Source organism: Hemitrygon akajei, chromosome 12 (genome assembly GCF_048418815.1).
Source record: "Hemitrygon akajei chromosome 12, sHemAka1.3, whole genome shotgun sequence".
Taxonomy (NCBI): domain Eukaryota; kingdom Metazoa; phylum Chordata; class Chondrichthyes; order Myliobatiformes; family Dasyatidae; genus Hemitrygon; species Hemitrygon akajei.
The window spans coordinates 40,873,519-40,890,943 of NC_133135.1; the positions used below are offsets into that span (position 1 = coordinate 40,873,519).

The following is a 17,425-nucleotide window of genomic DNA, read 5'->3' on the forward strand; positions in this document are numbered from 1 at the left end:
GCCCTAATTTGTTTCACATGGGCTTCGGCGAGGATAGGCTAAGGAGCTAAGTTACTTTCATATCTCTTTTTACTCTAACTTAAGAATAGTGGGTATGACTGCAAGGTCAGTTTTCTACTGTGGATGTCAGATGTAGGACATCTGGGAGACTTCCAGCCTCCCTGATGGCCACATCTGCACCAGGTGCATTGAGCGGCAGCTCCTTAGAGTCCAACTTGAAGAACTGGAACTGCAACTCGATGACCTTCAGCTTGTTGGGGAAAGTGAGGAGGTGATCGATAGGAGCTACAAGCAGGTAGTCACACCAGGGCCACAGGAGACAGATAAGTGGGTGACTGTCAGGAGAGGGAAGGGAGAGTGTCAGGTGGTGGAGAGCATGCCTGTGGCCATTTCCCCTTACCAGTAAGTACTCTATTTTAAGTACTGTTGGGGGAGGGGTGCGGGAGAAGCAACAGTAGCTGTGCCACTGGCACTGAGTCTGGCCATGTGGCTCAGATGGGTAGGGAATGGAAGAGGATGGCAGCAATAATAGGGGACTTTCTATATTGTTAGTGGGACAGATAGATGATTCTGTGGGCACAAAAAAGAAACACGGATGGTAGTTTGCCTCCAGGTGCCAGGGTTTGTGATGTTTCTGAATGCGTCCACAATATCCTGAAGTGGGAGGGTGAGCAGCCAGAGGTCGTGGTACATATTGTTACCAATGACATAGGTAGCAAAAGGGAGGAGGTCCTGAAAGCAGAATACAGGGAGTTAGGAAGGAAGCTGAGAAGCAGGACCTCAAGACTAGTAAACATGGGATTACTACCTGTGAAATACGACAAAGAGTATAAGAATAGAATGAGGTGACAGATTGGAGTGGAGGGCAAGGATTCAGATTTCTGGATCATTGGGCCCTCTTCTGGGGCAGGTGCGACCTGTACAAAAAGGACAGGTCACTCTTGAATCTGAGGGGCACCAGTATCCTGGCAGGGAGGATTTAAACTAGATTTGCAGGGGGTGGGAACCGAAGTGAAGAGGCAGAAGATAGGGTAGTTGGTGCACAAGTAGAGACAGCTTGTAGGGAGTTTGTGAGGAAGGATAGGCAGATGATAGGGCAAAGATGCACTCAGCCAGATGGTTTGAGATGTGTCTATTTTAATGCAGGGAGTATCATAAACAAGGTGGATGAACTTAGAGCCTGGCTCAATACGTGGAACAATATGTTGTGGCCCATTACAGAGTTGGATGTCCCAGGAGCAAGAATGGCTGCTGTGCCAAGCTTTAGATGTTTCAAAAAGGACAGGGAGGGAGGCAAAAGAGGTGGGGGCATGGTACTGCTAATCAAGGATAGTGTCACAGCTGCAGAAAAGGAGGAAGTTATGAAGGGATTATCTACTGAGTCAGTGTGGGGGGGAGTCAAAAATAGGAAGGGGGCAATAACTCGACTGGGATTTTTTTCTATAGACCTCCCAATAGTAACAGGGACATCGAAGAGCAGATCGGGAGGCAGATTCTGAAACAGCGCAATAATAAGGCTGATGTGATGGTAGAATTTAACTTTCCTAATATGGGTTGGCATCTCCTTCGAGCAACGGGTTTAGATGGGGTGGAGTTTGTTAGGTGTGTTCAGGAAGGTTTCCTGACATAATATGTAGATAAGTTGACTAGTGGAGAGGCTATTGATCTGAGGCTTGATCTGCTATTGGGAAATGAACCTGATTAGGGGTCAGATCTATCAGTGGGAGAGCAATTTGGAGGTAGTGTTCAGTAAGATATTTGATAAGATTCCCCATGCAAGGCTCCTTCAGAAAGTAAGGAGGCATGGCATTCAAGAAGACCTTGCTTTATGGATCCAGAATTGGCTTGCCCACAGAAGGCAAAGGGTGGTTGTAGTTGGTTCACATTCTGCATGGAGATCGGTGACCAGTGGTGTTCTGTAGGGATCAGTTCTGGGAACCATTCTCTTTATTATTTTTTAAATGACCTGGATGAAGAATTAGAAGGGTGGGTTAATAGTAAGTTTGCTAATGATACAAAGGTTGGGGGTATTGTGGATAGTCTGGAGGGTTATCAGAGGTTACAGCAGGACATCGATAGGTTGCAGAACTGAGCTGAGAAGTGGCAGATGGACTTCAACCCAAATAAGTGTGAAGTGGTTCATTTTGGTAGGTCCAATTTGAAGTTAGAATATAATACCAATGGTAAGACTCTTGGCAGTGTGGAGGATCTGAGAGATCTTGGGGTCAGTGTCAATAGGATACTCAAAGCTACTGCGCAGGTTGACACTGTTGTTAAGAAGGTGTATGGTGTGTTAGCATTCATCAACCATAGGATTGAGTTCAAGAGCTGTGAGGTAATGTTAAAGCTATATAAGAACTTGGTTAAACCCCAGTTGGAGTACTGTGTTTCTGGTCACCTCACTACAGGAAGGGTGTAGATACTATAGAGAGAGTGCTGAGGAGATTTACAAGGATGTGCCTAGATTGGAGGGTGTACCTTATGAGAATAGGTTGAGTGTACTTGGCCTTTTCTCCTTGGAGCAATGGAGATTGAGGGGTGACTTGATAGAGGTGTATAAGATGATGAGGAGCATTGATCATGTGGATAGCCAGAGGCTTTTTCCCAGGGCTGAAATGGCTAACATGAGGGGGCATAGTTTTAAGGTGCTTGGAAATGGGTACCAAGGGGATGTCAGGGGTACGCTTTTCACACAGAGAGTGGTGGGTGCATGGAATGCACTGGCCAGCTGCAGTGGTGATACAATAGGGTCTTTTAAGAGCCTCTTAGATAGGTACATAGAGCTTAGAAAAATAGAGGGCTATGTGTTCGGGAAATCCTAAGCAGTTTCTAGAGTAGGTTAGATGGTCGGCACAACATTGTAGGCTGAAGGGCCTGTAATATACTGTAAATTTCTATGTTGTACAACTCTATTGCCATTACCATAGAGCTGGAGAGGGATAGGAGCAGACAGTTTGGGAAAACATTTAATTGGTGTAGGGGGAAAAATGATGTTATTAGGCAGGAACTTGGGAGCAGATGTTCTCGGGGAAATGCACAGCAGAAATGTGGCAAATGTTCAGTGATCGTTTGCATGGCCTTCTGTATCAGTATGTTCCATTGAAACAGGGTAAGGATGGTAGGGTAAAAGAACCATGGTGTATAAAGGATGTAGAAAATTTAGTTAAGAAGAAAAAAGCTTAAGAAAGTTTCAAGAAACCAGACTGATAGAGTTCTAGAAAATTACATGGTTGCAAGGAAGGAGATTAAGAATGAAATTAGGAGAGCTAGAAGGAACCATGAGAAGACCTCGGCGAGCAAGATCAAGGAAAACCCCAAGGCATTCTCCATGTTTGAAGAGTGAGAGGATGAGCTGTGTGAGAATCGACCAATCAGGAGTGATAGTGGAAAAGTGTGCATGGAGTCTGAGGAGGTAATGGAGGTACTTTTGCTTGAAATGGCTAACACAAGAGGGCATAGTTTTAAGGTGCTTGGAAGTAGGTGCAAGGGGGGTGTCAGAGGTAAATTTTTCACACAGAGTGGTGGGTGCATAGAATGCACCGCCAGTGAAGATGGTAGAGGTGGATACAATGGGGTCTTTTAAGAGCCTCTTAGACAGGTACATGGAGCTTAGAAAAATAGAGGGCTATGTGGTAGGGTAATTCAGGGCAGTTTCTAGAGTAGGTTACCTGATCAGTTCAACATTGTGGGCTGAAGGGCCTGTAATGTTCTATAGATTTCTACAGGGTGGGGAACATCATAAAGGACTCCTCCCATCCTGCGCACGGACTGTTTGATCTGCTTCCGATCTTCAGATCCCTCCAGACTAAGACTAATAGGCACTGGAGAAGTTTTTTCCCTACTGCGGTCACTTTGCTGAACAGTTAACTGCCGGTTAACTGTCGGCTAACTATTACTTGGATTGCACTACCTGTATGTATAATCTATATTTTCATTTATATTTATCATTATTATTGTTATGAGCAGAGAGACAACATCTGCCAGAAGTAAATTCCTTGTATGTGCACAGGTACTTGGCGATTAAAGTCTGATTCTGATTCTGATGTTCTGCGCAATCTGTAGGAAAAAATGCTTGATTTTGTTCTGTTATGCTTAATCTGAGTTGTTGAATTTTTTTCTGAGCAGTCCTAAAGAAGGGGTTTGGCCCGAAACATTGACTGTTTACTCTTTCCCATGGACGCTCCCTGACCTGCTGAGTTCCTCCTGCATTTTGTGTGTTGATTTCCAGCATCTGAAGACTTTCTCACGTTTATTGAATGTATTGATGTGTGTTTCTTGCCACCTAGTGGTATAACCCCTGAATTGACATGAGTTGCAAAATTGTTTTGAATTGAGCTAAGATTTTAGTACCATTCAATTATAGCATATTTCCCCATAGGAATTTAAAAAGTAAATTTTGTTTAAACTTTTAGCTATATGTTGCATCATGGACAGATAGAAGATTTAAATCAATATAGATCATAGAACTGTCTTGTAGAGGAACAGGCCCTTTGGCTCGTGATGTTTTTGCTGACCTAGATACCAAATTAAATTAATCTCATGTGCCTGCACTTGGTCTACATCCCTCCATTCACTGCCTGTTTATTGGCTTGTCTAAATGCCAAATAAATGCTACTATCATAGATACTTTCACCACTTCCCCGACAGTGCATACCAGGCACCTATCACTCTCCATGTCAAAAAAACTTGCCTTGTAAATCCTTATTTCTTCTCCTGTTTTACATTTCTATCCTGGGAAAAAGTCTCTGACTATCTCCCCTGTCCATGCTGTCTGAAGCAAGGTAGAAAATATTTCTTTAGAACTAAGTTTAATTAATTTGTTTACTTTCAGTTACTTTTTTGTCATGGTGTAATTTATTATGGATTATGCTTATTTTCTGCTCAGTGGTATGGTTGAGCTTACTTGGAGAAAAAAAAAACTTGATATTTGGGGCATTAGTTTACTGATAGAGCAGACATATAGAAAATACATAGACATGTAAATAATGTTATAATTGATTGTGTTTTGTGAGTTTGTGACATTACTAATGCAGGACTAAAAGGACAATTTAGTCTTGGTCATGAAAAAAATGAAATAAAATGGGCAGGTCAGGTTCCAATTATTCCAAAGTAACTGTCTGTGCATTGAAGTATATTTTCTTATTTATAAATGGGTTTTTACATGGTTTACAAGTAAATGGTTCTTATCATTATTATAAAAGGAATACACTGGCCAACTATATTCATATAACAGGTAACCATTTTAATGATGAAACTTGTCACCACCTGTACATTATAATTGCTTCAGGTTATTAATTTAAATTGTACTGAAACAGAATAATGTATTTATCTCTTACTTGTTGCAATAATTTGCATTCTTTTCTTTTGCAGAAAGAATTGAGTTTACCAAGAAAAGGAAGCTTGTAAGTAAACATAGTTACACCTGGAACACTATGGCTGTGATATATAATGGATGTTTGAAAATATTTCTTTGTGAATTTGTTAGTGTTGTAAATGTATTTCAGGCATTCAGCATATTTGTGACCTTCAAATATTTGCAAAGCAAGTCAAATGCCACTTGTTGCACTGTAAATTATTTTACACTCCTTTTCCCACAGAAAATTAATGCCTTTTTTCCCACCTCCCACACTAAAATTTAACATCTGTTCACACTATGTCCAGTGATATCAAGTCAAACTCATTGTGTCTTCCATGTTCAAGGTGTTTCTGAAAGTTTGCTTTGATCCCAGTCATTTGTTTCTCACCAGTTCTTCTCCTATGCGAGTCTGGAGAATAAATTTGGATGGCCTATCCTGAAGGAAAATAACAAACAAGGTGCATTCCGTTCTTGGTGATTTTTGCCTCACAGTTCATTCATTGCAGTTGAAATTGGGAATGGGTTTTATTTTCCTCAATACTTCAAGCTGAGGCTGCTTGTAGTGCTCCTGTTACAGTTCCAAACATTTGACCAACTCTCACTAAATTAATTGAATCCAACAGTTTCTCATTTAGAATATCATACTGCAATAGAAACATAGCACTCTGATACATATACCTGCCATTGTGAGTATGTCAGAAATGTTTAATTGAGGCACGATATTTAAATTTTCTTTTGTAGATACACTTGTATGTTAAATCAAGTGATTTTTGAGGACATTATGTGAACTATATGAATCAGAATATTTGTACTGTTTTTCTTGTAGTTTAATTTTGGTGAAATGTGTGTCCTTTAAAGTGAGGTTGTTAATGCTTTGGAACAGACTGTCTTTTCACTGTTGTCATTGAAAGTTGGATCACAAATGTTGGAGCATGGATTATGGAAAGTTATAAAGTTTTTTCAAGGTAAGCCAGCCAGTAATGTAAAAGAGGATACAGAAAGTTGAAGAAGCATTAGGAAAGAATCACTAGATTCTGGAATAGTTCCGGAGGACTGGAAAATTTCAGATTTCATTCCACTCTTTAAGAAGGGAGGAGGCGGAAGAAAGGAAATTATAGGCCAGTTAGCCTGGCTTCAGTGGTTGGGAAGATATTGGAGTCCATTATTAAGGATGAGGTTTTGAGGTACTTGGAAGCTCATGATAAAATAGGCCAAAATCAGCATAGTTTCCTTTAACGGGAAATCTTGCCTGACAGAAGTGTTGGAATTCTTTGAGGAAATAACAAACAGGATAGACAAAGGAGAATCAGTGGATGTTGTTTATTTGGATTTTCAGAAGGGCTTTAACAAGTTGCTGCACATTAGGCTTCTTAACAAGGTAAGAGTCCATGGTATTTCAAAAAGGAGTGTGAATAGAGCATTAGCTTACTGGCAGGAGAAAAGAGTGGGAGGAAACGGGGCTTTTTCAGGTTGGCTGCCAGTTTCTAGTGGTGTTCTGCAGGGGCTGGTATTAGGACCATTTCTTTTCATGTAATAGATCAGTGATTTGGACGACGAAATTGTCTTTGTGGCCAAGTATGCAAATGATACAAAGATAGGTAGGGGGCAGTTCACGTTGAGGATACAGTGATTCTATAGAAAGATCAATAGATGGGGAGAATGTGGAAAGAAGTGGCAGAAGGAATATAGTGTAAGGAAGTGCACGGTCAAGCATAAAGGCACAGAGTATTTTCCAAATGGGGAGAATCAGGGGTGTGCAGGATTATTTTCTTAAAGGTTAATTTGCAGGTTGCTTCAGTGGTAAGGAAGGCATTCATTTCAAGAAGACTTCACTATAAAAGTAACAATACCATGCAGAGGCTTTATAAGGCATTCATCTGACTACATGGGGTATTCTGAGCAGCTTTGGGCTCCTTATCTAAGAAAAGAATGCTGGCGTTGAATAGGTTTCAGATTTCTGGAAATGACAGGGTTAACATATGAAGAGTGTTTGATGGCTCTTAGGCTGTAATCACTGAAGTTTAAAAGAAGAGGTGGGTTGGGGGGGGCGGTCTCTTTGAAATCTATCAAATATAGAGTGGGCGTGGAGAGAAAGTTTCCTAAAGTGGGGGAGTCTGGGTCCAGAGTGCACAGCCTCAGAATCGAGGAACATTCATTTGGAACAGAGTTGAGGAGGAATTTCTTTCGACAGAGGGTAGTAATCTGTGGAATTCATTGCCACAGACAGCTGTGTAGGCCAAGTCATTGGGTATATTTAAAGCGGAAGTTTATGGGTTCTTAATTAGACAGGGTATCAAATGTAATTGGAGAAGGTAGGACAATTTTAATCAAAGAATTAGGTTGTTATGAAGTGGCTTAGATTATTACCAAATTAATTATGTATAAGGTTTGTGCTGATTCAGAGTGAGTGCTCTGATTGAATGTGCTTCGTAACCATATACTTCATGATATTCACTATTTTTATAGTGGAATTTGACACTGTGAGAGCCACACTAACTTCAAAATTATGACTCCAACACCCACTCCTCTGAGCAGGCGCCAGAGTAGAGGGAGACAGAGTAGGAGGACTTTGGCTTAACAGGGCTTAGGCGATAATGGATCGAGGTAAGGTAGGTTACCTGTGAAGAATAGAAACGGGAAGTACATCTGTGAGGCCGGTGTTCTGTGCTGGGTGTCAGATGTGGGAAGTCTGGGAGACTTTCAGCCTCCCGGAAGGCCACATCTGCACCAGGTGCGTCGAACTGCAGCTCCTTAGGGACTGGGTTAGGGAACTGGAGATGCAGCTCTATGACCTTTGTCTGGTCAGGAAGAGTGAGGAGGTGATAGAGAGGAACTACAGGTAAGTAGTCACACTGGGGCCTCGGAAGACAGATAAGTGGGTAACAGTCAGGAGAAGGAAGGGCAAGAGTCAGATACTAGAGTGTACCTCTGTGGCTGCCCCCCTTAACAATAAGTACCCCTGTTTGAGTACTGTTGGAAGGGGCAGCCTACCTGGGGGAAGCAACAGTGGCTGCGCCTCTGGGAGAGTCTGACCCTGTGGCTTAAAAGGATAGTGAAAGGAAGAAGGCAGCAGTAATAGGGGACTCTACAGTTAGGGGATCAGACAGGCAATTCTGTGGATGCAGGAAAGAAATACGGATGGTAGTTTGCTTCCCAGGTGCCAGGGTCCGGGATGTTTCTGATCACATCCACGATATCATGAAGTGGGGAGGGAGAACAGCAAGAGGTCATGGTACATATTGGTATCAATGACATAGGTAGGAAAAGCGAGGAGGTCCTGAAAACAGACTACAGGGAATTAGGAAGGAAGCTGAAAAGCAGGACCTCAAAGGTAGTAATCTCAGGCTTCTGCCTGTGCCACGTGATAGTGAGTAGAAGAATAGAGTGAGGTGGAGGATAAATGCGTGGCTGAGGGATTGGAGTAGGGGGCCCAGATTCAGATTTCTGGATCATTGGTAACTCTTTTGGGGCAGGGTTGACCTGTACAAAAAGGACAGGTTGCACTTGAATCCAAGTGGGATCAATATCCTGGTTAGAGAGGTTTGCTATGGCTGTTGGGAAGAATTTAAACTACAATTGGTGGGGAGTGGAACTGAATTGAAGAGATGGAGGAAGGGTGTTTTGGCTCACAGATGGAGAAAGCTTGGAGACAGTGCGAGAGGGAGGATAGGCAGGTGATAGAGAAGGGATACGCTCAGACTGATGGTTTGAGATTCAGATTCAGTTTATTGTCATTTAGAAACCACAAATACAATGCAGTTAAAAAATGAGACAACGTTTCCCCAGAATGATATCACAAAAGCATATGACAAAACAGACTACACCAGAAAATCCACGTAACGTTTAGCAATCCCCAATCCAGTGTCCGGAGAGGCTACTGCGTATTAATATCGCGCTACCATCTAGTGCGTTCCCCGGAAAGGAGCTCTGAATCCACCAGACAAAAACAAGACCAAAAACTAAAGCTACAAGACCTGCACAAAACCACTTAATTACAACATATAGTTACAACAGTGCAAACAATAGCATAATTGATTAAAAAAAAACAGACTATGGGCACAGTAAAAATAGTCCAAGATGTTAAAGGACTGTAAGTTCAAAAGAAATCACCGCAGTTTCCACAAGTCCCTAGGGTCCCGACAGACTCGCCATCCCACGCTAGCGGCAGAAGGGAGTGCCCCCGCTATGGACTTCCAAGGCGCTGCCCGACTCAGCCTCGCAGACGCAACACACACTGAAAGCAACCTGAGTCTGTCGAACCTCTGAGCCGATGACCATCCCCTCCAGCACAGCTTCTCCGAGCACTATCCTCTGTCGGGCGTATTAAGACAGCCCTGCCAACGGCCATCGGCAACGCGACCCCGAGGACTGGGGGCCTGTCCTTCCCAGCAGAGTCCCGGACCTCACAGCAGCAACAGCAATGAGGAGGGTCTTCCTGGAATTTCCAGATGTTTCTTCGTGCTTCCACGTCCGTTTTCAATCGATCATGATTGTGCACGGCACCCCACTTCACAAATAACAGATAATTAGTTCCGGAGTGGCAGCTGCAAGCTGTGTCGCGCCACCATCTTGGATCTTGGATCTTGAGATGTGTCTATTTTAATTCAAGAAGCGTCATGAACAAAGTGGATGAGCTTAGAGCGTGGATCAGTACTTGGAGCTATGATGTTGTGGCCATTATGGAGACTTGGATGGGTCAGGGACAGGAATGGTTACTTAGAGTGCCAGGCTTTAAATGTTTCAGAAAGAACAGGGAAGGATGCATAAGAGGTGGGGGTGTGGCACTGCTGACCAGAGATAGTGTCATGGCTGCAAAAAAGGAAGAAGTCGTGGAGGGATTGTCCACTGAGTCTCTCTGTGTAGAAGTTAGGAACAGGAAGGAGTCAATTTTTATAGACCACCCAATAGTAACAGGCACATAGAGGAGCAGACAGGGAGACAGATTCTGGAAATGTGTAATAATAACAGGGTCATCATGATGGGCCATTTTAATTTTCCAAATATTGATTGGCATCTCCCTAGACCAAGGGGTTTAGATGGAGTTTGTTAGGTGTGTTCAGGAAGGTTTCCTGACACAATATGTAGATAAGCTTACAAGAAGATAGGCTGTACTTGATCTGGTATTGGGAAATGAACCTGATCAGGTGTCGGGTCACTCAGTGGGAGAGGATTTTGGAGGTAGTGATCATAGTTCTATCTCCTTTACCTGAGCATTGGAGAGGGATAGGAACAGACAAGTTAGGAAAGTGTTTAATTGGAGTAAGGGGAAATACGAAACTATCAGGCAGGAACTTGGAAGCATAAATTGGGAAAAGATGTTCTCAGGGAAATGTATGGCAGAAATGTGGCAAATATTCAGGGGATATTTGTGTGATATTTTGCATAGGTACATTCCAGTGAGACAGGGAAAGGATGGTAGAGTACAGGAATCGTTCTGTACAAAGGCTGTTGAAAATCTAGTCAAAACTGGGCTGAGAAGTGGCAGATGGAGTTCAATCCAGATAAATGTGAGGTGGTTCATTTTGGTAGGTCAAATATGATGGCAGAATGTAGTATTAATGGTAAGACTCTTGGCAGTGTGGAGGATCAGAGAGATCTTGGGGTCCGAGTCTACAGGACACTCAAAGCTGCTGAGCAGGTTAACAGTGTGGTTAAGAAGGCATACAGTGCTTTGGCCTTCATCAATCGTGGGATTGAGTTTAAGAGCTGAGAAGTAATGTTACAGCTTTATAGGACCCTGGTCAGACCCCACTTGGAGTACTGTGGTCAATTCTGGTTGCCTCACTACAGGAAGGATGTGGAAACTATAGAAAGGGTGAAGAGGAGATTTACAAGGATGTTGTCTGAATTGGGGAGCATGCCATATGAGAATAGGTTGAGTGGGCTTGGCGTTTTCTCCTAGGAGCGGCAGTGTATGAGAGGTGACCTGATGGAGGTGTATATGATGATGAGAGGTTTTGATCGTGTGGATAGTCAGAGGCTTTTTCCCAGGGCTGAAGTGGCTAACGTAAGAGGGCACAGTTTTAACATGCTTGGAAACAGATACAGAGGAGATGTCAGGGGTAAGTTTTTTTTAACGCAGAGTGGTGAGTGCATGGAATGAGCTGCTGGCAATGGTGATGGAGGCAGGAGACCCCTGGACATGGAGCTTAGAAAAATAGAGGATGAAGGGTAACCGAAGGTAATTTCTAAGTAAGTGCATGTTTGGCACAACATTGTGGGCTGAAAGGCATGTATTGTGCTGTAGGTTTTCTGTATTTTGATGTTTCTGTGACAAAATAGTTTTATAGAGCTTTTTGTGTAACTAAAGCAAAATCAATTAAAGCAATTAAACAATACTCATTTAACAAAATTAATTAAATAGCACCTGTGCACTTATTTTTTTAAGAGTAGAACTATTGTCTTTATATAGCAGATATAATTAAATGCAACTTTTGACACCCACTGGTCCTCTCTAAGGCTTTCTCTCTCCAGTCCTAATATCCTCTTCCCTCAGCCATAATATCCCTCTGTCTATAGGCATACTTACCTGTGTTACAAATTAATCCGCTGCTCCGCAGCTCCTGATCCTGCCCACACACTTGTCTGTGGTGCTGACCACACTCCATCTGCATATTTTTCCTGTGGTCCTTAGCTGGTCCCTTTACCCACCACACTCCTTCTGCATAATGATGGAATCCATAACTGTTCCATCCGCCCGTTTTTTGACGTGCTTTAGCTCCTGATGTGCAATAAAAGTTGATGGGCATTATATCTATTAAAAGTACTTGTTTACAACTTGGCCTTTTGGCATCAATTGGAAAATACTGTATGTGGAATGTAGAAAATAACTAACACAAGTCTTTAAAAAAAAACTTGATAAAAGGAAGTTGCTGTTATCAAGTCAAGTCAAGTCACTTTTATTGTCATTTCGACCATAACTGCTGGTACAGTACATAGTAATAATGAGACAACTTTTTCTGGACCATGGTGTTACATGACAGAGTACAAAAACTAGACTGAACTACGTAAAAAAACAACACAGAGAAAGCTACACTAGACTACAGACCTACACTGAACTGCATAAAGTGCACAAAAACAGTGCAGGCATTACAATAATGAACAGGACAGTAGGGCAAGGTGTCAGTCTAGGCTCTGGGTATTGAGGAGTCTGATAACTTGGGGGAAGAAGCTGTTACATAGTCTGGTCGTGAGATATTGCTATTTGCTACAGAATAAATGAGGAAATCAATTCAGCCTATTGGTGGGCTCTTCTAAAGCTCAACGTGGAAAAGCAGAAAATGTTGAGGTGGTGGGGAGGTGGGGAAGAATGATTGTCTATATACATTCAGTTCTGTGTTGTTTGTTGGATTTGGAGGATTTGCAGAGTTAATGCTGGTGGATCTCTCCTGTGATTGGAACATATCTAATTATTATGTAATGAATTGCTTGAGATGACTTGCCCTCTCTCCTTTTCTGTCAGCTTTGAGATAATTGGTAAGACCAATGTGATTCTGGCAGACTCCACAGATTATCTGGGAGGTTCTTGACTGAGCTGGCAAGTGGAGTATCTGGGTTGTGGTGTGCTCCTTCTGGCATTTCCATTATGTTTCTTTGTGTTCTTCACCAATTCTGAATGCTCTTTTACTTTGAAGGGTAGAGAACCTTTGGGATGTTGGCCTTGAGAGGATGTTTATGTTTGTTCACATCCTGCATGTAAAGTTAGAGGATTATACAAAGACATTGTTGGTGGTATTTCTCCATTGCTTTGATGTGCCTGTTGTAAGTGGTTCATGTCTTAAAAGCATACAGGTGGATCTGGTGGATTGTGAACTTTGTGCTGGGTTTGTGAACTTTTCTGTAAATTCTTTTCCTCACAAGGCAAAAGTATGCGCTGATGCATTGATGTTGATGGTGACTTTTAACATCAGTGTCTGTCTTTTCTCAGAAGTGTTTGCTGAGATTATGGGAAATGGTCCATGTTTTCTTAGGATCTTGTCATATTTAAAGAATATTTTATGATTTTTGCATTTGGCTTTTTGCTAACAAACTTTCTGGAGATAATACTGTGGATGGATGTTGACAGCTGAGTGTGAAAGTGCTTGAACTTGTGATTGAAAGCACTTTGGCAGATAGAATCAGTCTGGCTTTGCTATCAGTTAATCATGCTAGCATGATTGCTTTTCTGCAATGCCAGTAAAAGCATGAGGTACTTCATTGGAATGTTTTTGACGAAGCTTTCTGCATTGAAGCTCACCAGGCATTTGCATATCATATTTGCACCATGATGTGCTTTTCCTGCTGCTCTTGGGAATCAGAACGTGCTTAATGCTTTGCTAAATAAAATAATGAGCAGCTCTGTAGATATAAATACTGACAAGCAGACCTAAGCCCTGCTGAATCACAATCTTTTATCTGTGGGCCCTTGCTTGTTCTGCAACACGCTCAGAGAGGCAGTTCCCTTCAGAAATCAACTGATAATACTGATAATGTTGGTGGGAGAATGGACAGACTGTACCGCCTTGTGGTAACCAAACTGTCCCACTTCTTAAATTCATTGGCTTTGCAATGATTCATCCAAAAATAAACACTAATGCTTATTTATTTATTAGTATTATTTTGTTTTCTACCCCTTTTTTGTAATTGCACAGTTTGTTACCTTTTGCCCATTGGTTGGTTGTCCGTTTTTGTAGTTTGTGGTTTTTCATTGATTCTGTTGTAGTTCATCCACTGTGAACGCCTGTCAGAAAATGAATCTCAAGGTAGGATATGATAATGTGTACATACTTCGATAATAAATTTACTTTGTTCTCTGAACTTTTGAACTTTAAGCACATTGAATGGAACAACACCATAAGCAACTCTGAACAATGTACACATGGTGACCTTCACTTCAATTTTTCCACATTTCATTGACTTCTCCCTGCAACTTTGTCAATTGGGAAATGGAATACATACAGAACCAGGAAATGAATAAATAAATTGAAATGATGGAGGCAGTGGTGTGGAAGTCCTGGGAAGAGTGAATGTGTTATAAGTGTTACTAAGAATAAAGTGGGCTATGTTCTTAAATTCTAAACAGCACTAAGATCATGAGAGAAAGGAGAAAAGGAACAAACTGTGAAACGGATGAAAGAAACCAGGAGGTTTCTCCTGGCACAGATGACAGGGAGAAGAAAGAGACAGAATAACGCAAAAATTCTGACATTTGCCACCCATAGGAAACTGGCTTTAGTAAGCCATATCCTAACAATCAAAAGAAAGGAGAATTTTTGCTCTGAACTGGATTCAGAAGCAGGCAACACAGAAGCCATTGTCCCAGATATGTGATTCAAGCTGCCTCTATCATTCACCAGAAGTGTGCTTATACTTATTGTTTTTAACGTTGAATTACTAGAATACTACAGCACAGTACAGGCCCTTCAGCCCTCAATGTTGTGCCAGCCCATATATTCCTTAAAAAATACTAAACCCACATTAATCCATAACCCTCTATTTTTCTTTCATCCATGTGCCTGTCCAAGAGGCTGTTAAGTACCCCTAATGTTTTAGCCTCCACCACCAACCCTGGCAAGTCATTCCAGCCACCCACAACCCTCTGTGTAAAAAAAAAAAACTTACCTCCGATGTCTCCCCTAAACTTCCGTCCCTTAACTTTGTACATATGCCCTCTGGTGTTTGCTGTTTGCCCTGGGTAACGGGTACTGGCTATTCACCCTATCTATGCCTCTCATTATCTTGTAGACCTCTATCAAGTCCCCTCTCATTCTTCTACGCTCAAGTTGAAAGTATGAGCTTTTAAAATATCAGCAAAAAAGAGATGGTGTCTAGGACAGAGGAGATTTGAGAGCTTTGATCGACGGAAAGAATATTATGAGAGGCATAGATTGGGTAAATGCAAGCAGACTTTTTCCATTGAGGACCTCAGCTAGAGGTGATGGGTTAAGGGTGAAAAGTGAGAAGTTTAAGAGGAACATGAGGGGAAACTTCTTCATGCAGCGAGTTGATAGAGTGTGGATTGAGCTGCCAGCACAAATGATGCATGCGAGCTTGATTTCAATGTTTAAGAGCAATTTGGATAGGTACATGGATGGTTAGATTTGGAAAGCTATGATCCTTGTGTATGTCAGTGGAAGTAGACAGAGCAAATGGTTTGGCATGGACTAGATGGGCTGAAAGGCTTGTTTCAATGCTGTACTTTCCTATGACCCTTATTACTCTATGACCAAGATGAACACAGGACATATGATGAGTGGAATTGTGGAGTATGAAATGGTCAAAAAATGACTGTAGAATGGATTAACTTTTATTGATTTCTGTACTTGATATGATTTGACTGGTTAAACAAAAAGGAAATAATGTACTGCTTGCGCGGTTATAAATTTGAAGCATTGCAGGACTTGCAACAGACAATTGATGCATTTAAATCTGTAAATCTGTTTATTATTGTCACATGTACCATGATGCATGAAAAACTTTACACAAAATCCAAACAGATCATTTTATTGCCACAGGGAATTGAGATAGTGCAATGCAAGGTAGTATTATACTTACAGAGAAAATGCATTGCAGGTAGACAATAAGGTGAAGAAGGCCATAACAAGGTAAATTGTAAGATCAAGTGTCTATCTTATCCTATTGCCTGACTGTTCAATAGTCTTATAACAGCACGATAGAAGCTGTCCTTGAGCCTGCTGGTATGTTCACTCAGAGTTTTATATTTTCTGCATGATTGGGGGAGAGGGTGGAGAAGAAGAGAGGTCATGCAGGATGGGTGTGTTCTTTGATTATTTGGCTGCTTATCTGAGACAGCAAGAAGTGTAGGCAGAGTTCATGGAGGGGAGGTTTTATTTTCATTTATTCATTTTTTCGCAGTGTGGGTATTGCTGGCAGGGCCTGTTATTAATTGCACTTCCCCAGTTGTTCATCAGAAGGCAGCAGTGAGCCAGCCAGCCTTTTGAACCACTGCATGGAGGTTACAATGCCTTTGGGTCAGAAGTTCTGGGATTTAGGCCAAGCAATGATGATGAACCAGTGATGTATTTCCAACTGAAGATAATATGTGACATGCAGGTGCTAGTATCTCCGTATACCTGCTGCCCATGTCCTCCTTTGCGGTTAGTTTATGTTTTGAGAGGTAGCCTAAATAAGTAACTGCGGTATATTTTCTAAGTCATTTCTGTCACAGTGCACTAGTGGAGGGAATGAATGTTTACTGGGACCATTCAAAACATGTTGCTTTCAGTTACAGTATTAGGATACTCTGATAGTTCAGGGTTTGTAATTTCTAGGTTAATTATAGTTTGAATTGGTGGAAGATAACCACATCCAGCAAAAATGATTGCTTTTATGTGATAATGTAGATTGTAGGATAACTATTAGTTCATTCCCTGTCCTTTGAGAGAATCCAGTTGGATTCCCTGCATCTCTCTTGGAGAGCAGATATTCACGGTTGATTTATTTTAATTTGAGAGATGTGGATTTCACAGGCTGAGCCAACATTTGTGCTTCCATCCCCAAATTCCTAAATGGTGGTGAATTGCCTTCTTAAACTGCTACAGTCTTGAGGTATAGTATATCCATAATGGTGTTAGGGAGGAAGTGCCAGTTATTCTGAATTAATGGCAGTGATATTCAGTATTTATAAGCCAGGAAACTCTTGTGGCTTGGAAGAGAAATTCAGTTGGTGGTATTTCCATGGTTTTGCAGCCCTTGGCCTTAGGTTTGGAAGGTGCTTAAAGGGGACTTGGTAAATTGCTGCAGTCTATCCTGTAGATAGTACAAACTGTTGCCACGATTCTGGAGGGGTAGATGAATAGGACTGCTTTGTTCTGTTTAATTTGAGTTTCTTGATTTTTTTTGTAAATGAAGAATCATTTATCCAGCAGATTTAGAAAGTCAGTTACTCACTGCTGGATTCTGAGTCTTTGCCTGCTCTAGTAGTCACATTGTGTTTATGGTTTCTCCAGTTCAGTTTTTGGTTGATGATGCAATGTTGATAGAGGGAATTCAGTGATAGTAATGTCCTTGAATCTAAGCAAGTGACAACTAGATTTTCTCCAGTTGGACATCATCATTGTTTGTCATTTG

General features: G+C 41.7%; 1 protein-coding gene across 3 annotated transcripts in view; it reads left to right on the forward strand.

The window, feature by feature from the left end:
* mast2 (microtubule associated serine/threonine kinase 2) overlaps nt 1-17,425 on the forward strand; it is a 405,044-nt gene that overhangs the window by 170,544 nt on the left and 217,075 nt on the right. For all 3 annotated transcript variants that reach the window (XM_073062969.1, XM_073062970.1, XM_073062973.1), the window contains one exon: nt 5,371-5,402. In XM_073062969.1, coding sequence (XP_072919070.1) covers nt 5,371-5,402 — 32 coding nt within the window. The remainder of the gene's footprint in view (nt 1-5,370; nt 5,403-17,425) is intronic.